Below are 25994 nucleotides of genomic sequence, written 5' to 3' on the forward strand. Positions count from 1 at the left end.
GTGTGTGTGTGTGTGTGTATTTCTCTCATAAAATAAAAAACACATCTCCTAACTCCCAGACAAAACTTTGATAGGTCCTGCCTGTGTTTTTGGTACCATGTGTGATGGTTTGATATACTCTATGACAGAGCTGACAGGCTGGCTGACCAGACTGCTGAAGGCTTTTATTCCTCTTGACTCAATCGGTTACCTTAACCCTGCTATGAAGCCTAATCCTTGTTACAATATATATGACACAAGTATGTGTGCACCCCCCCCCCCCCCCCCCCCCCCACACACACACACACACACACACACACACCACAGGCCCTGAACACAGGAATGGCTCTGCCCCTGAAAAGGTCCAGTGAATGGGCCCTCCCCAAACCTGCTTAACTCCAATCATATGTTTATTGCTGGCCTCCATGGGCCCCCTCTGGCAGCTGAGACCCAGAAACAATTCCCCTTTCCCCCCCTTTTGGGCAGTCCTGCAAGCACACACACACGCCCACACATCTAATGTTCCTCTCTTGCTCTCCTTTAATTTGTTACTCCTGTTTTACATACTATACCTGACCTGTACACTTTCACCTATATTGCAACATTACAGAGAGTACATACTATGTCTCACATTCTTGACTGTCAGTCCGTCTTTGTCTTTTTAACACACCCTGGGCAAACACTTAAAATACTGCACACATCACCCCAAAGTATCATCGTGATCAACTTTACCAAGCACTAGTAGCCTACAGTACATCCTCAGCCTAACTGATTAACCGAGGAATGAAGGAAATTATTATATTATTATATGCCTACTTATATGGTATTCGTTCACCCCCATAATATGAAGTCACCATATTCATGTTGCCGCGGTGGTGCCGATAGTGGTTCTTCTAAATTCGCTAATAGTGTAAGAAGGAATAAAGCACGTGTCTTCGTCAACAAGTCAACTGAGGAGGAGAGGCACAGAGTACAGACAGACCAGAGGCCGCGTCAACAGTGAAGTGGTGTGATAGATAGTAGGGGCCTAAAATTAGAATAGAGGAATGATGAGGCGTTCAGCCCAGGAATTTAAGAGCGATCAATTAATTTTGTCAGTGGGGGAAATGTGTGTGTGTGTGTGCCGCGTGAGTGTGTGCGCGCATGTGTGTGTGTGTGTGAGAGAGAGAGAGCCGGGGAGGGAGAGAGAGAGGGGGACGCAACTTCTATAATAAACCCTACCTTGAACAGACATTCTGTCAATCCGTGTCGTATCTGCGTCCACAAAAAGGCGCAAAAGAAGAACAGGCCAATCTCGGTCCAGGTAATGTACGCGTTCTCCAGCAGAGTCCGTCTGGAGAGCTCCAGCCCGCAGGCGCTGCACTCTCTCAAGGCACCGAGCATCACAGCAGACGCTCTGGTGATGAGCTCCACGTAGCCGGGCATGGGCTCCACGTCCAGCGGCCCCCCGGCGCCCTGCACGCTGTCTCCCCCAGTAGGACTGTCCATTGTAGCGCGGAAAGAAAACGGGGAAATAATACACAACTGACCCGGTATCAGGGAGACAGACGGGGACCGTGTTCCACGAGGTCCAGGCTATATGTCACTAATCTCTCCAACTAGCTCTCCAGCTAACCTGACTGCGCGGAGACGAGCTTAGCCAACGAGTTTAGCCCCTCAAGTAGCCTAATTCTTTGTTTTCTAAATTAAGACATGGGGCCCATTCTTTTGTATACAGTACAATATCGGTCGCATATAGGCCCCAAATATGGTACAAATACACCAGGCCAATGGCAAACTTGGATGACCTGATTTAGTAATGGATCATTAGCGTTAGATCAATTAATGCATCCATCAATGATTGGTGGTAGTGTTGATCATCGTTCCTCTAGCTGCACACACACTGGTTCATCATCAGAGGCACTGCGTCCCCGTTAGCCGCGGAGCTAAATCAAATGCACCCAATTCCGAATAGACCGGCATTTGCAACGTCTTCCGAGCTATAGCCGATTGAATGGGAATTTTAAATTGCATGCAATAGCTATACTATATCACTCCCACGTATAAATAAATTCAATTAACTGCGTCTATTTAATTAATAACGCCCGTACTGTGCGGCCGTAAAGTACAGTGCAGCACATGCGATTATTGTGCCGCTATGCCGTATGATGGGGTCTCATCTCCGTTATTCGCCTTATTATATAACGTCTCTTTGTCGTTTCGTTAGCCAGAAGAGTAGATTCCGATTCCTACTAGACCCAAATCACCGACCCTCAAATATTTCATAAGACATGAAAAAAAAATTTGACGCAAAAAGATAAGTCAAAAATATTATCCTCAGTATTGGGCTTCCGCCTCCTGCCGCGTCGCCGCTGCCGCTGTGTGTTGATCAGCGCGTCCTGCTCAGAGCGAGGCGCGTTTTGACAAGTGACAAGAGGAGAATGCGCGCTACTTTAATGTGAATCAATTGTAGAACACGACACCATACGGCAGCCCTAACGATTACTATTCTAATGTAGAACTATCATCAAAGCGTCCCCCTTAGCTCTACCGATGATCGGGTTCCGCCAGCCGTCCGAGATGGCATTGCAATTTTAAGTGTATGTTAAACGAAGAAAAAGCATAAGTTTCGTGACGTAATCATGGCCCGCTATCTCCTCGAACTGAGTGATTAAATGAGGCTGTTTTTTAAAGAGACAGTACACCTTGCGTGGCAAGTTGCCAGAAAGAGTACACAAGACAGTGAAGACACCATAGATAATGTTTATGGAATAATGAAGATAGCCCGGTGGTGTGTATGGGAATGTCGGTTATTATTCCATTTCTATCTGCGAGACAAACTCCTAGCAATTACCCTGAAATTAAAGGAAATGCACACAGCAATATATAAATTCACTGCAATTATTTGGCAATAACTCATCTAAATTTAAAACAAAACACTAGTTCAGCTCTAGGTTGCTTTAAATGGTGTTTTTCTCAACAACAAAAAGTCACAAGGTGAACATGTCATAGGTAATAAAACATTTATTATCGTCAACTCAGAGGAATGCTTAAGGAAACAAACATTTTGTTATAGTTTCTATGAGAGAAATGCAAATGTAACCATCAAGGAGAAATTATCAAAGCAGACACGTTTCATGGGATATCATGTTCATCTTTAAAGGAATTCTCATGGTAAGTTGATTTAAAGTCTGTGTCTGGAATTGTGTGCCTATTCTATTTAAATATTTTAATTGTTTTTCCTCACAAGTCATGATATCAAAACAAAAACAGGTATAGACATATATGTGTATATTTGTGTGTGTGTGTGTGTGTGTGTGTGTGTGTGTGTGTTCTTCATGGTGTAAAACTGAGACCCATTCCAACCAAAAACAAGACGTGTCTGTTAAGCCGTGGCAGTGGGCGCATACTGCATTGCTAGTCTGTCAAACTCGTTCTCCTGTTTAAAAAACAAAAACAAAACAGAGAGGAGAGAAAATAGTTAATTCCAGGGGGAAAATACTGGACCAGTGAAACAGCTGTGCACCGCATGGTCCGACACAATATAACCTTGTTTTACAATATTTATTTACATACACTGTGCTGGTCAATTACTATATGGTGTGTTTCAAAGTCTGCTAAAGATTCAACATTTAATGCTCTGGATTGTTCTGTTCCAGAATCCAAGGTCACCTGCCTCTCGACCATCAAAACAACCACTTCAAATCGTTACCTTACAAGAGAGCAAAGGTTACTGTGACTTGTCAACAAGTATTGAACCTTCATTTTTTCCCCTCATGACATCCTCAAGACATGATGGAAACCGCAAGGAATCAGGTCAATCTGAGGACGTTGGTTCGTCACTCGTTTCATAGAAACTTCTGTAATGCAATGTTTTCCTTCATCACTTATTTTATATGGAACAGTTTTTTTCTTTGAGCAAAATCACATCGGTCTGGCCATAGTGTTTGCAACCCAATGTCTACAGATTCTACCTCCGTCTCTCTACAAAGGTTTAGGCCTGAGCAATGTCAAATGCAATCAACAGCATATTAATTACCTTGGCTAAGTAGTCTTTGAGGAAGGGGTGGGCTCTGTGGGCGTCCTTCAGTTGAGAGAGGTACCGATTGGTTACCTGCAAACAGATACACATACAGGCAGCAGGAATGTTATGGAAGTGATAAAAAGTCAATGATAAACAAACATGCACAACTTAAAAAAAAAAATAATAATAAGTAGGGGTTTCTCTATTAACAGAGCAGGATTAGGCTTGGTGTATGTCTAAAGGCCTCTACATGCTACAGCAACTTCAAAGCAACTGCACCACAACTTTGAAGTTGCTGTAGCATGTAGAGGCCTTAAGAAGGGAGCCTACATACTTACCATACCAAGTTACCCTTGACTAGAATCTAATCAGTGTTTATTACAGTTTGAGCCTCTTTAAAGGTGGCTATTGAATCAATTCAAAACAAGATTCCATTGATTACAGACTATCAACTCCCATTAGGCAGAGAACAGATAGTAAAGTCTTTATCTAATTGTGTTCCAAGGTTTATTACCAACACAGTGCACTAAACCCCAAGATAATGCATACGGTAGGTCATGTTTACTAATGGAATAAACAAAGAAGTATGTTTAAAAAATAAAAACATTTGCAATGGCTTCAATAATGCTTGCCAAGTAAGCCAAGCTGTGGATATTAAGATTGTGCTTTACAAGAGTTTGTCAAGTTTCACTGAGCCAAAACAACAACCGATACAATTGCGTAACAAATTCATTTAGCAACACTTGCACTGCACTGAGGGTATTGGGACAATATTATTTCAAAATCCATTTTGGCTGAGGTCAGGTCTGTCTGGAGGAAACTAGACAAGATGAAAGCCGTCTCAGGAACTCCCTGCTAACGGCTAGGGGTCCGAAGTCTCACCTCGGGAGCTTTGCCCAGGTGCTGTGTCAGCACGATGAGGTTGATCAGCGTCTCAGGGTGGCTGCTGTCCTGTAAGGGAGAGGGAGAGAATAATATTTACCACTGGGCACATCCAATGTAAGCATCTCTGTCTGTCTCAAGACATTTATTAAGATATATTCTGACTGTAGGGCTGTATTTCCTGAGCCATGAATATAAAAGACAAGGTGATAGACGTAATGTGCTAAGCCTATTTGCTGCTGGTAGGGTTATGTTCACTATCTTGTATTGTATCCACCCTCCTTCAACTGTTAATTCAGTTTTACCAGGCGTGACATGAAGGTCTAACCACTAAGTTTATTATAAATCACAAAACACAAAAGTAGTGTAATCTCCCATTGTGATCATCTGTTAAGATCTGAATAAGATGGTTGAGTGTGAGCACACACAGATAGATAACCTTCATTCTGTAATTAACCAGTGATCAGTGTGCTATGACATCTAAACAAGACACTGAAATTGCAGGTTAGACACAGTTCAACTTTGTGCCATTGTGGTTCAACTATGGACAGTAGGGACAGCAATGTAGTATCTGGCGCCATCTACTGTTCAAATGCAATTGATACATTCTGAGCATTGGGGTATTTTCCATTTGTGTATGGAAAAAAACTATCCAAGTTGACATCTTTAGTGTATTTTGTTTACCTACAATCTGTTTAAATATGTCAACTTAGCTAAGGGGAGACTCTGTGAGTGGATGTCTCGAGTGATTGTGTGTTGATTTACAGGTATACACAGCCAGCCCTGGTTGGGCCTGTCAAGGTGGTGTGATGGTCAAGGTGGTGTGATCTTCCCTGCGCCATCCTTGATGTGGCAAACAGTGTAGACTGCAGCGGCTATTCTTCCTCAAACAGGATCCGACTACCACAGGCGCGATGGACCTGCTCTACGTCGCCCTCAGTTGACCGGCATCTAACCATGCCCACTCCTGCCCCCTGGGGAATATGACTCCGATACTCTGAGCTCCGAGCCTTGACTTTTAGCCTCCATCTTATCTTCATACCAGCGCTCGTTTTCCTGTGCTTTTTTTTTGTTCTTAGCTCCATTTATTTTCATTTTAAAATGTACTTCAGATACTATTGCTACCATGTTTGTATGTATACATTTCATTACATGTATATATACATACATACCAATTATTCGCCTACATTCTATTCTCCATCCATCCATCATCCATAGCAACACTATATTATCACAGACATCCTGTTGGGGGATCCCCTTTGAACAGCCCATCTGAGGTTTCTCTCCTCCACACCACCTGTGGTGCTTTTTTCCCTATCACTAGGTTTTAGTGAGTCGTTCCTTATCTTCATTGTGGAAAGTCACATATGGATTTTATGGTGGTTTTTGTTCTTGATCTATTGTGATGTTTCTTTCTCGACTTGTACAGCCCATGGGGGAAATTCCACGTGATCTCGGGCTCTACAAATACATTTGATTTGACTAGTACTAGTGACCCCATTTCAATTCCCTGTGACCCCCAGGTTGAGAAGCCCTGGTTTCACCTTGTCCAGCGCCTCCTGCAGCACTCCCTCTGCCTCCTCCCACTTGTTCTGAGCCATGTAGCAGGTCGCCTGGCCGTTCAGCAGCAGCAGAGTAGCAGAGTATTTCTCCGACATCTCCTGGAAGATGTAGTATGCGTCCTGGAGCTTCTCCCCACCCTGGAGACCAGACCACACAAGACAAATGTTGGTGAGAAAATAATGATACGAATACTACTAATAACAACAATAATGATGATAATAATAATAAACAATTTAAATCATTAAATCAAAGTACAAAAAGAGCCATTAGAATCCCAGATATAAATTTTAACCAACGTAGGCCTTTATTAACACATTGGGTGCCACGCCTTTTTCGGGCCCCATCTATTCACTGCCACGCTTTAAAAGAGTCCATCACCTTGTTTGTAGAGCTATAACTATATTCTATATCAGGGGTTCTCAAACTTTTTTATACCATGACCCCATTTTATTTAGGATTTCTTTTGGCGACCCCACACTTGGGATGTATCGCGTAATTTCAACGTGGAAATAAGGAATATCAAAATAAAAGCACACGTCGTTTAGAAAATGAAATTACAGCACTATGTTATCAATTCAATGAATGAATATTATCAACAAAAGCAATGGAATTGTTTCTGTATACACATTTATAAAACGAGGCATATTTAGCCAAAATATGTTGCCAAGAACATGAAAAGAAAATGCGCTCACGTGCGCTTTGGCAGAGATCCGCTTCTACTCTGAAAATCGGCCCTCACAGAGGTATGTTGATGGAGCAAAGGGGACAAGCTTTCTCAGCGCAGCATTACACAACACTGGGTACTCGTTCTGGACTGATATCCAGAACTTTGAGGGCCTGTGCACTGTGCAGTGAACTTGACTTTCAGTAGCTCAGCTCGTCACATGAAAGATCATTGAGCGCCTCCTGGCTGCATTCTGTTCCTACAAAAAGCCATCAAGCTGAATAAATACCCCCAAATCTCCGCTGAGTATCCTGGAGTGCCACTAACGGAGTTTCCAGCGCATTATCAGCACATTTCTCTGCCAATGTGTTGTTTTTGTCTGCAAGGTAAATCCGTGCTTCTTCTCCGAGTTAACAAAGGCGAATACTCTGCCTCGAGATCAGAGGCAGAGCCCATTTCAACGCGGCCAACCAGCAACGCTTCCGACAACAAAACTTTCCATTGCGAGTCCAGGTTACACACAAAAGACCTGGGCCCTCATTCATCAACGTGGCGTAGAAAATGTTCTATTTCCACACGTAAGCACAGAATATAGAATCAGTGCACGCACAGAAAAAACGGGATTCACCACACGTGCGTACGCAGGTTCTACGCACACCTGTCTTGATAAATATGACTTTGATCCTACGTTTGAGCTCGTGCACCGTTTTAAGTATTTGCATACCAGAACCGCCCCGATTAACCATATACGGTAATGGAATACCCCCATGAAATGTGGAAAAATGGACTAAGCCGAGGGAAGCGTGTTATGTGACAGGCTGACAGACGTGTACACGTAGATGTCGGATATGATATCTATATTAACCATTGCTGCCTGGGCAGCGCAAACACTAATAAAGACCGTGCTGGAATATGACTGCCTTTTCCCGTTTTGTTTGATTAATACCCAGGGATTAAAGTTCTCCTCAATTTTATTCCAAATCGCGACGGATTTTCCGTCAATTTTCTACCTGCTGCATATGATTTCTAGAGTCATACAATCTATTTTGATGTCAGTATTGGGTAGCCTATATAAACAATAATACGAGAGCATATACAAGAACAATGAATCTCACTGCCAATGATGTAGCGATACGCCATGTGTAGCCTGCCTATATGTGATCAATACAAACTTGAACTTGAATTCCATCATGTCTGTGTGCGGGTCACTGCGGGAACTCACAAGGCTGTTGTCATAATGTAAATCAGAACGTGCACTGAAAAGTTACAGTATGTAGTTGGTTGATTATTTGTATGACGGTCAGTAAACCCTTGGAAAAAGTATCCGTTTTATTTAATGAATTGAAAACATTCAGCATCGCCTTCCTCCCGGCATGCAGCAACAACATGTATCAGGCAAATGCGCATCGCAACATTGACTTAGTGGAATCCCTTTCTATTCACATAACTGCATTTGTGATGGAGCTTTGACAGCTACAGTAACAGTCTATTGCTCGATCCATCTCCAATATCACGATGGACCGTGCCGGTGGCAAAGACCCGAGGGTGGAGAGGATCTTGAATGAATTCCATCATCATATTTATATGTTGTGTGTCTGTCCACTATGTCTGTTACTTTGTTATTCCCCCCCCTATCTATGTAAAGCGACCTTGGGTCTCTTGAAAGGCGCTATATAAAATGAAGCGATTATTATTATTGTTATTATTATCACATCTGAGCGGGAGCTCACAAATAGACTGTTAGTCTCAGTGAAGTTTCAACGGAGGTCATCTATTCTAACCAACAAATTGAAGTAGAAAGCATTTCGTGACCAATCTTATTTGGAAACATGAAACACAAAAAAATTCGCTTTTTATTTGAAACAATATTCAATCGCGTTTGGAGGTTGGTGTTTTGCGTCTGCCCCCCCGTGCCAAACAAGCAGGCCAACCTCTTGTTCGCGTGTGAGCCCGTTATAATTACACTACTGTTGCTATTTTATAATGAACTATAATGAATTACGGGTCATACAGAAGTTGAACACTAATGCACGGAAGCTTATTTCCGCCTTGAAACTAATGCAGAACTGAGGAGCGCTTATGCCGTAGTAACGATGTTCTACCACTGGGCGTCAGCTAAGTGTGCTCCGAGCTGTGCGTACACATAAGCACGGAGTCAAGTTCAAGTTGAAATTGATGAATTCCACACTCTGCTTAGAAATGGTCGTACGCACAGGTTAAGCACAAATCTGTGCGTAAGTCGGGTTGATGAATGAGGGCCCAGGGCCCTCATTCATCAACGTGATTTACGCACAGATATGTGCTTAAGCTGTGCGTACAACCATTTCTAAGCAGAGTGTGGAATTCATCAATTTCAACTTGACTTTGTGCTTATATTTACGCACAGCTCGGACCATGCGTACCTGGCGCCCGTTGGTAGAATATATTATTACAACAAGGAAATGAGCTTCTGTGCATTAGTTTCAACACTGGCATGTTCTGTATGAACCGTAATTCATTATAGTTCATTGTAAAATAGCAACAGTAGTGTAATTATGGTCAAAACGCTATAAATAGCATTTGGAATAATAGATCTTTCTCTCAGAATGAATGCAGCATGGTTTATATAGCGTTATCGGAATATACGGGGTGTACTGACTGACTGCGCTCCGCGTAGCTCAACTCTTTTGCGCACAGACCGCAGAAACACGGGAACGTTTTGATTATATTTAAAAGGCTTTACGTTAAACGAAACAAGTGGAATTTCGAAGCTGTAAGCAGAATACAAGTCATATGAACACCCACGATAGTGTTCTTCCCCCTTTTTACTGTATAAGAAAGAATAAAAAACGCATTGCAATGACACCAGGGTGTATGTGTATTACAAAACCCTTGCAATAACAAACATAGTGGACAGACACAAGTTCACAACATATAAATATGATGATGGAATTCATTCAAGTCCTCTCCACCCTCGGGTCTTTGCCACCGGCACGGTCCATCGTGATATTGGAGATGGATCGAGCAATAGACTGTTACTGTAGCTGTCAAAGCTCCATCACAAATGCAGTTATGTGAATAGAAAGGGATTCCACTCAGACAATGTTGCGATGCGCATTTGCCTGATACATGTTGTTGCTGCATGCCGGGAGGAAAGGCATGCTGCATTTCAATTCATTAAATAAAACAGATACTTTTTGCAAGGGTTTACTGACTGTCATACAAATAATCAACCAACTACATACTGTAACTTTTCAGTGCACGTTCTTATTTACATTGTGACAACAGCCTTGTGAGTTCCCGCAGTGACCCGCACACAGACATGATGGAATTCAAGTTTGTATTGATCACATTATAGGCAGGCTACACATGGCGTATCTGCTACATCATACATGGCAGTAAGATTCATTGTTCTTGTATATGCTCTCGTATTATTGTTTATATAGGCTACCCAATACTGACATCAAAATAGATTGTATGCCTCTAGAAATCATCAGCAGCAGGTAGAAAATTGACGGAAAATCCGTCGCGATTTGGAATAAAATTGAGGAGAACTTTAATCCCTGGGTATTAATCAAACAAAACGGAAAAAGGCAGTCATATTCCAGCACGGTCTTTATTAGTGTTTGCGCTGCCCATGCAGCAATGGTTAATAGATATCATATCCGACATCACCGTACGTGTACACGTCTGTCAGCCTGTCTCATAACACGCTTCCCTCGGTTTAGTCCATTCTTCCACATTTCATGGGGGTGTCCATTACCGTATATGGTTAATCGGGCGGTTTTGGTATGCAAATACGTGAAAGTGTGCACGAGCCTCGGCGCAGGGCCGAGGTGATATTTATCATGACAGGTGTGCGTAGAACCTGCGTACGCACGTGTGGTAAATCCCGTTTTTTGTGTGCGTGCACTGATTCTAAGTTCTGTGCTTACGTGTGGAAATAGAACATTTTCTACGCCACGTTGATGAATGAGGGCCCAGACCCCGGTCGGTCTGGGGTAATTCCTGAAATGCTGAGGAATAGGCTTACCGTAATTGCCGGACTAGAAGCTGCACCTTTTTACCCATGTTTTGAACCCTGCGGCTTATACAACGATGTGGCTAATCTATGGATCTTTACAGCGAACGGCCACCAGGGGCGCTCTCACAGGTGTCTAGTGGACACCTGCGGCTTATAGTCAGGTGCGGCTTATAGTCCGGCAATTGCGGTATGCATGTATTATACTATAACCGTTGACCGTTTCTTGCCTGGACCCGCTATTATTCTCAAATCAAATCTATATCATAGGTATTATGTTTCATCATGAATGCATGAAAGGGGGGGGGGGGGGGGGTTGTTTTTTGATGCTTTGATCGCCACCAACGGCATACGTTGTGGACTAACGTTACACACATGTTCGGATCGAGGTGAAGACATGTTTGGATCAACGCAAGATTGATATCATATAGCCCTTACCTTGACTAGGATGTACCCCAAATAGAATATTCCAATTATCTGATCGCGATTCCAAGTATTGATGTCCATTGTGTCGCCAACATAATCCACCACACATCATGCATGAGGAGCATTTGATTATTCTCAATCTGACCGTTATAACCGCTCAGCTTGAGCGGAAAAAAAAGAAACGACCCGGACCCATTCGATCGACGCACAGGCCAAGATACAAGGTTTCAAAGGGTGCTTGATACCGCCATCTAGCTGGATGCGGCCGGTATTGCACTTTGGCAACCTCAGACTCATTCCCTATGGCAGTGTTTCTCAAAGTGGGGGGCGCGCCCCCCAGGGGGGGCGCAGAGGCATGACAGGGGGGGCCTTGAGATTTATAAAAAAAAAAAAAATGTTTTATTTTTTATTTATTTTTTTATTACAGAAAATTATCACTATAGTGCTATCTGTTGCAGCTGCACTGTTCTCCATGAAAATACCATTTCTCAAAATCTGAAAATCATTATTTAATAAAACACAGAAAAGGATCACCAAGTTACTCTGGATAAAAAAAACCTTTACAGACAACATTGAGACAAAGCTTCCTGACACATCTCCATCCAAACTCTTGTAAGAACTCTTTGAAATCTCATCTGAAACCACCTGGAGAGCTAGTTTCAGAGTGTGGTGCTGCTGAGTACCAAGTATCTCATGATGCAGCAGTTAAGGTGTTGATACCATTCAGCACCACATACAGTATCTGTGTGAAGCTGGCTTTTCATCCATGACAGCTCTGAAAACAAAATATAGGGCCAAGTTGAGCCTTGAGGATGACATGCATGTTGCCTTGTCAAAGACTGACAGCAATAAAGACTGTTTGCTTATTTCCTATGTTCGCTTTGTAAATTCCCAGTCACTGAGTGAAGATCTGCTGTTTTGCAAATATGTCAAAAACAAAGCGACAGCTGATGAGCTCTTCAAAATGATTGACAGTTACCTGACAGAACATGGACTGAAATGGGAGAACTGTGTGGGCTTTTGCTCTGACGGTGCGCAGGCCATGGCAGGGAAAAGGAGGGGGCTACAGGCACTCATCAAGGGGGTCTCGGCAAGCGCGCAATGGACGCACTGTAAATTCACAGAGGCGCTAGCGTCAAGACAGTTGATGTTACAAGATGTCTATATTTTTTAAAAAGCACAGTCTTTGAGTGTGTATTGGACAAAATGTTTTGGTCCGCCAAAGGGGGGCCTGACAGAAAAAGTTTGAGAAGCACTGCCCTATGGTAACAGGCTCCCTGGATGGATAATGAATAAAAATATTAGAGGTGGGCATAGATTAATTTTTTTAATCTAGATTAATCTATCTGCAATCCTGGATTTAATCTAGATTAAAATGGCTCAAAAAACTGTTTTGCTATGATAATTGGTAATGAAATATCAAAATAATGTTCAATAAGATGTACTTGTGTTTAATAAGTTGTTTTATTCAGAAGTTAACACAAATAAATAATATTACCAGTACAGTACAGTATCTAGCACACTCTCAGGAGCAAAACAGAAAGAATCATTTCAAACTTGAACTATGTGACATGGCTTGAATCAACTGCTCCAGTGGAGTTGCTCAGTGGCCAATGGTGTCAACTGTGGTTGTACTGGGCAGCTCCCAGGTGTGAATGGAACTGTGTGAATGTGAAGCAGGGCTTTCCTGAAAAAGAGCATCTGTGCTCAGCGAACCTACCCTGGGTAAATAAAATGTAAAAAAAAAAATGTAAAAAAAATAAAAATAAAAAAAAAATTTGATTAATGCGTTAATTATATTATCACGCGATACTAGTATAGCGTTAACGCAGCACGTTAACGCCGTTAACGGCCCAGCTCTAAAAAATATAGAAAAAAAGGAAAAACTACGAGATTTCTCGTTAGTTCATGCCAACCGTTGAGTGCCAACAACGAGAGATCTATTTTTTTATTATTATCGATTTCCATAAATTTTTCATCAATCTAGCCTCACGTTACCAGTGGGGATCTGTCTGAACTCGAACAGGGAAAATACGGCCCCCTATAGTCTCTCCGGATGGTACTGCACCCCTTTGGATTGGATTGAATGAAACGCATGGAGAAAAAAAAAGTCCTGCTTCCACATTTTACTTGTCAGACAAGTAACCGGAGACGATCCAAGTAATCGCCCACCACCAGAACAGCGGAGAATGTGTGTTTCCAGTACCCAGCGTTGGATCAATAAACGCGATCGATATTTGGAATGGCGATCAGGAATTGGAATAATCTTTTTGGAGAACATCTGATCTGAGGTAAGGAATCTATTTTACCAGTCTTGGGATAATCGGAGCTATTTTCACCTATATATCAGCGTGTGGCATATGTGTGTATGTGTGTGTCTGTGTGTGTGTGCGATCAGGAAATAAGATAATCGATTTTTCAGCCCGCTTCTATAGCGTGCATAAGTACACATATACTATCGATAATCTAGCGTTTATTTGAAAATGATTGATAAATAGGCCGAAAAATGGCGTGTTTTGTGTATTCCAGTAAAGGGCGTTTATCACAGAATCTTTATTTTTTTCTGGAACTTTCAAAAAACGAGCGTTTTTCAAAATGGTATAAAACGGAAATGAACTGATTAAAAAACAATCCGTTTCGACAATGTTGACTGCAAACAAGTCATTGATAAGCGACGGCCATATTAGACACATAGCCATAATTTAAGATAATAGTTTATGCGTTCGCAAATATGAGAGCTCCGTCATTGAAGTGGGTGGTGGCACGCAACGGGGTTCTGGGACACCGGACCCGTGGCACTCAAAGTGTTAATGCCCGTCAGGGAAATTCATCATTTAATAACCTTGAATATAGGCACTATCAGATCACTGTTATTTACTCCTTAAAGGTACATTTGGTATACTATCCTCCCGAGCCCCAAGATGGCGATTTAACTCGTTGCTGCTTAACAACAAGGAATTCATTACACAACTCAAAGAAGCTCTTATAGTATTCCAACGGGAGAATGCAAACTCGGTGCAAGACCCCAGAATAATATGGATGTCGGTAAAGGGAATGATCAAAGACTTCACGGATAGCTTTTCCTCCAAAATGCGCAAGAATCAAAGCACAAAACTGGATGAGCTGGAAACTCTTTACTCAACGTTATTTAATTCTCTGAAATACAACAACTCAACTCGACTAGAAAATCAAGTTAACGTACTAAAAATAGAGATCAATGCCATATACAGACAACAATCGGAAATACAAATACGCAGCACAAGACAACAGCAGTACTCCCATGGTTCCAAACCCAGCCACCTATTAGCCATGCGATTAAGAATTAATGCAACATTTGCAGATATAACTACCATTAGAGCACAACAAGTACTTGTAACAGATCCTGTAAAAATAAACGATACATTCAAAGTATTCTATTCCGACTTATATAAATCAGAAATGACCTTCGATCAAAACAAAATGGACACATTTCTTAATCAAATTATTCTCCCTAAACTTTCAGAGGATGACGCTAAACAGTTAGAAATACCGATCACACTAGAGGAACTCAAGAAGACCATAACCGCAATGAAAAGTGGTAAGGCTCCAGGAAGAGACGGTTTCCCATCAGAAATGTACCTTTCTTGTTGGGACATAATTGGCCCCTTATTACTAAATATGATCTTATACTCAGTCAAGGAGGGGAACTTCCATAAAATTGACAATATTGCACTCATAACAGTCCTCCTTAAAAAAGACAAAGACCCCAACGAGTGCGGTAGTTATAGACCTTTAAGCCTCCTCGGAACAGATATCAAACTGTACTCCATGCCATCAGATTACAAAAGCATATGACGTCTTTAGTTCACCCGGACCAAACTGGCTTCATAGGAGGCCGCCTGATCACTGAGAACATAAGACGTATACTGCACGTACTTGATGCCGACAAGGAGGACACCATACCTAAGGCGATGCTGTCCTTGGATGCTATGAAGGCCTTTGACAGGCTGGAATGGTCGTATCTGTGGGCAGTGCTAGAAAGGATGGGGTTAGGAAAAGGATTCATCGATATGATTAAAGTATTATACAAAGACCCATCGGCCATGATTACAACAGGCACAATCATCTCTGAAATATTTCCGGTATCACGCTCTGCCAGACAGGGTTGTCCTCTTAGTCCCGGACTGTTCAATCTATCATTAGAGCCTTTAGCACAATATATAAGACAATCCCAATCCATAGAACCTATAGTGATCAAGGGCACACAACAAAAAATGTGTTTATATGCGGACGATGTAATATTGTTCATGAAAAACCCCAACACCACATTGCCTCATCTGCTCAAGTTGATTGAGGACTTTGGTGATTTATCGGGATTTAAGATAAATTGGCCGAAGTCGGCTTTCCTTCCACTTAACACCCCTGCAAAAAAAGATACAACCCTCCCAGGACAGATACCGATGGTAAAACATTTCAGATGCTTGGGAGTGGAAATATTCCCTACCATAAGACAAACGGTGAAGCACAACTACACAAAAATCCAAAATAAAATCAAAGACGACCTTGATAGATGGGCAAAACTTAAAAACACAGTACAAGCACGGATATCAATAGTTAAGATGGATGTACTACCTAAAATCAACTTCTTCTGTTCAATGCTACCGTTACCCCCTCCAGAGGGTTACTGGAAAAGATTACACTCCTCCACATACAAATTTATTTGGAATAACAGACCACCACGTATAAAAAGATCCACCGCACAGAGAAATAAAGCAGATGGTGGCATGGCATTTCCAGATTTTTTCCTATATTTTAAGGCGTACTCATTAAGTCCATTGACAACATGGTTTGACCCCCAAGCATTAGCATCTTGGAGGAAAATAGAAGAAAACATAGTAGCCCCACATAGACTGAAGGACATAGCATACACTAAACTACCAATCAAGCACTGTGAACGAAAATTTGGCCCCATAATTACTCATGCGATCCGGATATGGCGTGAATCACAAAAAAAAAATCCTAACCCACAAGAATGGCACAATCATACTCCCTTATTCAATAACAATGCTCTCTTAATTGGAAAACGACCTATAAGATTCCCTATATGGGAAGAGCAAGGCATACACTCATTAGGGGATGTTTTTAACAAACAGGGTTTTTGTAGTGATAAAGAAATACGCAAAAAATTTAATCTCACCAAGTCCACATGGCTTTTTCACAAACAGTTAGAGCTATGTTTGAAGTCTCACAGTGTTCCATTAGACAGACCAATTGAACACCACAGATACCACAAATTCTTCTACTCAAGAGAGACATCGAGAGGTTTTGTTTCAGAATTTTATCATCAATTACTAACGTCCTCGTATGAAACCCTCCAACTTGACTCTGTCTGGAGGAGGGATATACCAGACCTGGAAAAGGACTTTGATTGGCAAGGAGCCTGGGCAAATGTCCGACTTACATCAAGGAACCCGGATCATCAACAAATCAATCTTAACTATATTCACAGGACATACTTGACTCCTATAAGACTGTGCCGAATGGGGCTCAAACAACATTCCAAATGCACCCAATGTACAAATGGGGACGAAGGGACATTTATGCACATGTATTGGGACTGCTCACCAGTTAAGGCATTCTGGAAAGATGTGACCCAACAAATATCAAAACTCGTATCTTGGAATATACCTGTACACCCCTCGGTATTGCTGTTGAATGATGTTTTTGAGTTTGCAGTGAATCCACAGCTAAAGAGATTGGTTTTATCGGGTATCACAGTAGCCAAAAAGCTGATCGCATCACGCTGGTTTCAACCGGAAAAAATGTGCCGTAAAGTTTGGTTTCTTACATATCTCGATGTAATTTACCATGAAATATCTACAGCAAGAATTCTGGGTCTCAATGAATCCAAAATGTCAATGTGGTTAGAAGTGGTGGAGAGAATAAAAGCTAGCTTATAATGGTAGTGTCTGGTTAGGTGCGAGGGATAGTGGAGGTACTTCTCAAGGTGGGGTCCGGGAGGGGGGGGGGTTCGAGCTGAGCATATGTGTGTAGTTTTTTTTTTTTAGATAACAGGTATTATGGGTATTTATACAACGGCATGCAAATTTCTCGATTCTGAATGGCCATTTACACGTCTTTATTGGCAACAATCCACGGTCCTGGGCTCAGGACCCGCCCACAACCGAATCACATATCACTCCCCGGCTCACTCCGGGAGAAAACAAGATCGCGGACAACAAATGGTTATGTTGAAAGCACCATAACGACTAAATATGAAGCGATTCTGTCAAGGGGAATGTGTTAGTCCTTTAAACAATGTTGGATGATGTAATTGATGGGTCTTGAGTCAATCTAGAACAAAAGAAAAATCGCGGATTGATTGATTGATTAATTGATTGATTTAAATTTCTTCCTTCCTACTTTCTACTGACTGCAGCGTTCTCTCTCACACTGTCCGACGCTGGCGTACCCACAAACACACACACACACACACACACACACACACACATACACACACACACTGTGACACACACACACTCCTGTCTGCAACAGCGGGGGAGTCAGACTGAGAGAGAAGCAGCGCTGTTTTAAGTGAGCATGGTCTATTGAATTGATTGATTGGTTGATTGCTAATTTTATTACTGTACCCCTGGTTTCCAACTGGTTAAGTTTAGGCTAAAAGAAATAAATAAAAAAATAGGGCGAAGAAAACGTTTTTTTCCTATAGGGCAAAGAAAACGTTTTAATTTGTTTTACCTACTTTATATAGAAGCATCTAAGAATGAAGTTCTATGGAAAGTAGGTCTGCATTCCCTTAACAATTGTGTGTATTGAGCCGTACTGTATTGTACCCATTCTGCATCTGGTAATAAAATTTTCAATCAATCATTCCAATAATACACAGTTGGATGTGTTAGTTGGTTGGATGCACTTCAAGCTGCTTCCACATGAGGCAACTTCTCTCAATCATTACAATAATACACAGTTGGATGTGTTAGTTTGGTTGGATGCACTTCAAGCTGCTTCCACATGGAGGCAACTTGTCTTTTTTGTAGTTGTGGGAACAACTTTTTCTGGCGGATGGTTTTTTCAATAAATCTTCGATTAATGTGTGTTTATTGTATAGAAATAAGGTTGGATGAATCTGGCAGTTGTATAAAAGCTTTACACCACTTGTAGTCGTGATTTGTGACCAATAAACCATGCCTAGGGGGGTCTAACGACCACCCCTAGGCATGGTTTATTGGTCACAAACCACTCCTGCGCGTGATGTAATGCTTAAATCTTATATAAGACAACTAACTAAAAGGTGATCTCATTGGATGTGCCCTGACAATTAATGCTTGTATATCTTATCGTGTGTTGTCATGTTTGTTTATATGTTTGTTTAAAAAATAATAAAAAAAATAAAATACAATATAGGCCTACATGTGTTTGTACTTTTAACTTATCTGGACATCTAAAAACTAGAATCCTGAGGATGTGATCAATGGCAACAGAATTCACCGTGTGCATAAATAGTAGATGATGTGATGTGCTGTGTCTGAGTGCCTTGCAAATTATTCATGACAGAGCTTTTCTTTAAATCGATTGTGTATCTTGGCAGTACGATATCAAACGGACTCAACAGCAGGCCGTGGCCCACTCACCACAGCGATATTGACCCAGGCCGTGGTCAGCTGGGTCAGGGTGGCATCCTCATCCTGCTCCTGCATCTTCTTCAGCTCTTTCCTGACCACAAAAAAGGGAATATATATTGGGAAAACACCATTTATTTAGTCAATACTCTAAGCTCTAAATCAAGTCATTTTTTTAGTCAAGTCATTTATTTATAAAGCATGTTTAAAAACTCAAGAGCCAACCAAAGTGCTGTACAGTCAAAGCATAATTCATAATACAAAAACACAAAAAGGCACAGCAGGACAAGACAGTACAATCAGAGAATAAGACAACAGTAAGCCAACACACGGATAGAGTAGCACAAAGTACAATATAGCACACAGGGGAAAGAAGAACACAAGAACAGATACAAGGGGGAAGGGACAAGAAAAAATTGCATGGGAGTGTGAGTTAGGGTGTGGGAAAATCAGGGTTTATTGAAGGCTAGGGAGTAATGGGGAGTTTTTAGTCGGGACTTAAATGTCCAGCGAGGGGAGAGTTCTGATCTCCAGGGGTAGCAGACCACAGAAGATCATAATTCATGCAGGCTATCAAAATGAGTGCTTACAATGAAGAATGCACCTGACCTGGACCTATGTTTATTACTGCATACAAGTCTTTGGATGTTATACATAGTGTTCAAAGACCAAAAGCAGCATTGTGACGTAGTGATGTACTGTACATCACCTACTGCTTATGCCTTTGATGGGGGATCCATACCTCGCCATGTCGATACGATCCAGACTCAGCAATACCTGGATGGTCATTGCCATGCTGAAAAATAAAGACGGATAATAAAGATCAGATAATAACCAGTTTAAAGTCATGAGTAGAATTATAAAAAAAAAAAAAAAACACATAAACATAATCTCTCTAAATCATCACTTATGACCCACTAAAAGTGTGTGGCAGTGTCTTTATCTACAGAAACCCTTCACAATTAATAAACAAACTTGAAACTCTGCCTGTATCTTATTATTTTCTTTTGGCAGCGAGTGCATGTTATGTACACGTTATGAGCATGTATTGTATCCCCTCCCTACTTGCCATTTCCCCACATGGAACAAACCTGGTTGGACAAACACACTGCTAGTGGGCAGCCTGTGGTTCTCTGCTCCTTTTTTCAAAAAGAAAAAGGCGGCTTATTCGCTTGTCAACTTTCTCTTTTTCTAACAGCAGTTGAACCTGAAATATGTTTGACATTTTTAGTGGCAAGTTTGATATATTGCTAGATATGTCATATTTGATCTGCAATGCCTAGTTTGACAGTTTGATCTGAAAAAAACGTCAGGTTTCCTATATGAATAGCAATAGCACATTGTTTTGGTGGTGCTCTAGTGACAACAGCAAGCATGCCTTTAAAAGTATCCAACTCCTCTTGTCCTGGTCTGCCTCATTGGGTTCAAAACATTACAGTATGGAATGTGACTGGAAGGAAGCAGAATCAGTGATTGAACTGATCAAGGCCCCTAGAGACTAAACAGAACTCAACAAGTCGGTGATAACAAACCCTGAGATGGTGTTCACAAGAACTATAGACTGTCAGAGATGATGTTGTTGCATCAATTACATTCTGACCCAGAATTTTGGCTTTCCAGACGTTTATTAGTACCAATGGTCTCCATCCTTGGCTCATGTTAAATCCAACACGGAATTAACATTTACATTTAGACAAGTCATCAGGAAGGGCACAAATCTATCAGCTGAGTAACAATGTTCATCAAAGTGTTGAGTGCTACAGTGTAGGTTAGTATTAGGACAAGTGCATGACAATAAGGTTAGTTGGGTTAGATTATAATTTTTTTTCTCATTTCAGATAATGGTTGAAGAAGTGCGTCTTTAGTCGACGGCGAAAGATTGGACGGGTTTCGGCTGTCCTAACTGTGGTGGGCAGTTCGTTCCACCATTGTGGGGCAAGGACTGAGAATAGGCGGCTTCTCCTTGATGAACCTCCCGGAGATCGGATAGGAGTGGGTCTGAGACGGCCAGAAGATGCAGAGTGTAGGGGTCTTGAGGGTGTGTAGTTAGAGACCATTGACCGGAGGTAGGCGGGAGCGGTTCCCTTTGCCGCACGGTATGCCAGGTAACTGCACTTATACAGATTTTTTTAAGAGCCTTCCGACCACTCGAAGACCAACATACATACATACAGCAGCATACATATAGTATACGCTAATCACGCTTCAAAGAATAATTACAGTCATTAAAGGCAATGCATAAATGTTATTTTACTTTTATGAGTTCTTAGTTACGAGTTCAGTCCTCATTTCCCAGTGATTCATTGCCCTGCTTCTTGCCCCCTCATAAAACCTTACTTTCCTAACTTAGTGAAACTAAATGTAACAAATTAACAGATATAAATGTACTGAATTCTTATTTATTATTATATAATATTATTAAATCCGATATATATATATATATATATATATTTTTTTTTTTATACCCGATCCAGCTATTTTAGTCATATCGGGGCCGATATCCGATATCAATATCGGAGCATCCCTAATTACAGCTATGATTGGGGTCCTGTCCCTGTATGTCTCAGTGCTATATATAAACTATAGATGACCGAGCTTAACCTTGATGAAGTAATGCAAATTTTATTTGATTAATAATTACACTATACAATATTTAGCACTAACACACACCGAAGACAGCCATGAAAGGCGCCAGCAGTTAGGGGTTAAGTAGTGTCACTTCGATATAAAGTCAGAAAGAGCTGGGTTTGAAGTAGGAACCTTCAGATCCTTACCACTCCAGACTCTCTCCCTGGTGCAGAGTCCTTAGAGCAGCGTCAGTGTTCATCTCGTGGTAGTAGATAGAGGCGGCCATGAGGAGGAAAGTGGTGTTGGCTGCATCCACACTCTTCGCCATCTTCTTATCAAGATCAGCAACAATGGAATCCCTGTACAGAGAACAGCAGTAAGGAGCAGTCAACTAGGGCTGTTCTTGACTAAAGAAATTCTTAGTCGATATCGATTCTTCGTCGATTCTTAGTCTGTAAAATTGTGTTTCCTACATGCAATCACGCAGAATTAGCTCTTTAATTAAATCTAGCGCTTTCCAGAGAGACATGTCATTTTTTTCCCACTCCGGGTTAGCTTTTCTGTTAGCCTAAAGCTATGGCTTCACCAGATCGCCTGGAATACTTTTTGCGACGCCGAATTCAGTATGCAGTAAAGGAATATAGCATCGGCCAATGGACACATCGATCTACCAGATGGCGATCAAATAACTGGGAAATTCTTTTTGAAATCCAACCGGCCACAGGTAAGAGCGATTTGACACCAATTTCAGCCTTGGTCAGTGTATGATGTTGCAAGAACGAATGCCGTTATTGGTAATCAATAATCAGAAACGACTCCCCCCCTTTCATGCATTCATGGTGGAACATGATACCGATCATATGCATTTTGATTTTTAACTCTAGCTTTTGTAGGGCTGAAACGCCAATCGATTTAACGTTATTAGCTTAGCGCCCTATAACTATCTTTGCAGGAATTACCCCAGACCATTCAGATATAACGTTCATATTCACGACGCTATAAAACGGGAACGTATTGATGAAAAAATTATTTATTTATGGCATATTGAAGGGAAGGTTTATACTGTCAATTGACAATGACAATGGAGTGGACACATAGCAATAATATAAAATGTAGATTTAGCTCTACAAACAACCTCATGCACAGTGAAAACGTGTAATGAAAAGCTGGCCTCAGAGTGGGGCCCATCTAATCCCAATGGCCCTGAATGCGTTAATGGAAGTAGTGACAGTCCATCCATACCGAGTTAAATGCAAACACACAGACCTTTTGCTTTCGTTTGAGCGATACTCTGCAAACATCCTGACAGCTTGCATCTCAGGTGGAGAGCTGGGCTTGATGTCATCCAGGACGACAACATACTTTCTCTGAGACAACACAGTGTAGAAAACAGTGGCCAATCATTTTACCAGCAATACATTGTTACAGCAGTGGAGTTATGGCCCCGGTAAATGTCCAAACCCCCCCACACCCAATGTACAGTTTCTTCCCCCTCTAATGTATATATTTTATTTTATGTATGTCTTATGTATATATTGTCTTTTATTTTACAGTACTGTATTATTTGTATATCTTGTATGTCATAAATGTCTGGATGTAACAGTACTGTATATATCTGTATGTCATGTATGTCAGAAATGTCATGATGAATTGAAAATGGGGGACCCTGATGTAAACAAGACGAAAGTATTTCTCTTGTCTGCATCCCCTTAACAAGTACTCATTCTGCAATCTGTTAAAGGCCAACCTCCAGCTTAAACCCTACTGATCAATTATGGGTAGTTTACATCATTGGTATATAATTTCATTATTTATTTTTTTCCATTTGACACCGGAAATGCCACTCTGAAAGAGTTAAAAAGGTCCACGCACGAATAACATGCACGCGCGAATCAAAAAAGTTTATCAAACGCCGACGTCACAACAGGACACAGGTGCATATTAATGAGCCGAATCTAATGTTGCTTTTCCACTAAAATAAAGTACTCAGTTTGTCTCCGTGTGGGGAGGCGGGGCTGCTGGTGATCAGCATGAGAGCTCCAGAAATGTCACGTGAAAAACTGCAGACCACTGATTGGTCAGAAGAGAGACGCGTCACTGTCTGGAGAGTCTGAACGAAAACAGAACGCTGCCATCTTTAATGTCTCGCGTAGGATGTCTTATGTATGTTTGCAGCACAAAACAAGTGCAATAAAAAAGGATACAGTCACTGTGTATTCTGCCTCATTTATTGATGAAACAAAACCGACATCAACACAATTTGCCACCGAGCGGAGAGTTTAGTCTGACAAAAAGATCGCTGATTAGTTACGCTTGTTGTTGGGGTTAGGGACGAGTGGTAACGTTAGTTAGCCTAATGCTAACGTTAGCAGATAGACACGAGAGGCTAGGTAACGTTAAAGCTTGTAGAATAGACACAATGAGGTAACATTAGCGTTAGCATAATAGACACAACGAGAGTCTGGTTAATGTTGTTATTGATTGAATGAAAACTGTGTTTTACTCTGGCTTGCCAAGCTCATCATAGCCCCTTTCGTGACTGATGCACCGAGTGAATCCACAGTCACTTGCTCCTTAATAGGAAACCAACCTAGATTTACCATGAAGGACTGGTTCTGGCCGAACCGTTCGTTATACAAGTTTCACAGAGACATTTCAAATGTACTCACAGTTGCACGAGGGTTTCGGACAGAGATACGGGATGGTTTGAAAGCTCTGCGTTGCTAATAAACATTTTAAATATTTTTTATAAACTGCTCAAAACGGCATTATTTCCGGCGTTGGCTGCCTGGTGTGATCACAGCGCATGCGCATCATGCACCCAACGCCGGAAATAATGCTCCGCCTCCTTGCTACTGCCTGTGACTCACAGAGCCCCCTGGTGACCAACACCTGTTGTGACGACATTACACGCGCACGTTATGAACCATTGATTAAAATATGCATGTGCATGGTGATTGTGTTAATGTGTTGGGCAGACAAAATGTTTTGATAAAAAACGCTAAAACTGGGTCAATTTCAATACTTTTTTTTCCAATTCTTCATGAAAGTCACTGTTGGCCTAGTCCACATTGTTTATTGAACAAAAATACAACGTGGAGGTTGACCTTTAATACAATTTTCAAAAGTAAAGTAAAGTTCCTACTTGAGAGTATGGCACTTTGTTTAGTTACCTGAGCAACGTATGCTCTGTAGAGGAACATGTCCCTCTCGATTTCCTTATCCGGCGATGAGGGCTGCAAAGAAAGTGCATGTTGTTGTTATTATGTTTGACATCTCAAGAAATCCAACATGATAAGATGAGCTCATTAGCTGCTAGCATAAGCGGGCGGTGACGGTTACCATTTACAAAATAAAAGAGCAATTAACAGTCTTTCACGGTGATGTTTACCAACCGAAACCTACCTTAACTTTCTGAGCCTCGTTGATACATTGTTGATAACTGCCGATATAATAAGCATTTTTCACATCGAAGAGCTCATCAACATCACCCTGCGCCGCCATGTTGACTGGATGACTTCCGGACACGTAGAGCGGACACGTCATCGTCTCCGCTGAGGCCCATGGGATGTGGAGTTTAAAACCAGAAAAACAAAACCAAACAGGCAACATTGCAACATTGTACATAACCACAAGAGGGCGTTCGAGGACAATCTCACCACTCAAGGTGTAAGACCCATGGTATAGGCCACTGGGTATCCAGTTAAATTACTATTTGTATGTAATTAATTAGGCCTAATATTAATATAATTTGTTATCGGCAGAATTTGTAGACATCAACAGTTAAGTATAGGCTTTCATTTGATTGAAGTAGGACCTTTGAAATCTGGGCATATAGGCTTATTTTTAGTTGTAGTTGAGAAATGAATCTAGTCCGTCATAATAGCCACCTGTAGCCTGAAACCACATGTTGAATAGAACTAAACCGGGGTTGAATCACAATGAACTGCATCCCGACCTCCGGAATTCCTGTTAGGAAGTTCATTAGAGTAGACTGTGGGGAAACTGAGGGTACTGCCCCTGTCCTGAAAACATCCGCTGTGAAACACCTAACATTATTCAGGGGTGTCTGGTTTAACAATCTGTGTGTGTGTGTGTGTGTGTGTGTGTGCGTGCGTGTGTGTGCGTGTGTGTGTGTTCAACAGAAATGTGTCATGATGAATGGTCAGTATAGGCCTAATGTTTATTTAGCCTAGTCTAATTAATTAGGAGGAAATAATTATTCATGTTTTATTATTTATAATTTCACCTAATCTAGTGCGCCATATTGTTCGTAACATAAATCTGTTG

General features: G+C 41.5%; 2 protein-coding genes across 2 annotated transcripts in view; both read right to left on the bottom strand.

Annotated features, from left to right (window-relative positions):
- Positions 1 to 2221, bottom strand: part of cers1 (ceramide synthase 1) — a 79801-nt gene extending 77580 nt beyond the window's left edge. The window contains exon 1 of the mRNA XM_084309123.1: positions 1201 to 2221. Within this exon, the coding sequence (XP_084165249.1) occupies positions 1201 to 1467 (267 nt within the window). The 5' untranslated portion in view covers positions 1468 to 2221. The remainder of the gene's footprint in view (positions 1 to 1200) is intronic.
- A 743-nt stretch (positions 2222 to 2964) lies between these two features.
- Positions 2965 to 25224, bottom strand: cope (COPI coat complex subunit epsilon). Its single transcript, XM_084307380.1, has 10 exons — positions 25110 to 25224; positions 24878 to 24940; positions 22971 to 23071; positions 21911 to 22063; positions 19879 to 19932; positions 19149 to 19230; positions 6409 to 6564; positions 4865 to 4933; positions 3998 to 4072; positions 2965 to 3397 (listed from the first exon to the last, which is right to left on the bottom strand). Exons 1-10 carry the CDS (start codon positions 25206 to 25208, stop codon positions 3344 to 3346), a joined length of 906 nt encoding a protein of 301 aa, XP_084163506.1. The 5' UTR covers positions 25209 to 25224; the 3' UTR covers positions 2965 to 3343.
- Between the last annotated feature and the right edge of the window lie 770 nt (positions 25225 to 25994).

Source organism: Notolepis coatsorum (genome assembly GCF_963971535.1).
Source record: "Notolepis coatsorum genome assembly, chromosome: 2".
Classification (NCBI taxonomy): domain Eukaryota; kingdom Metazoa; phylum Chordata; class Actinopteri; order Aulopiformes; family Paralepididae; genus Notolepis; species Notolepis coatsorum.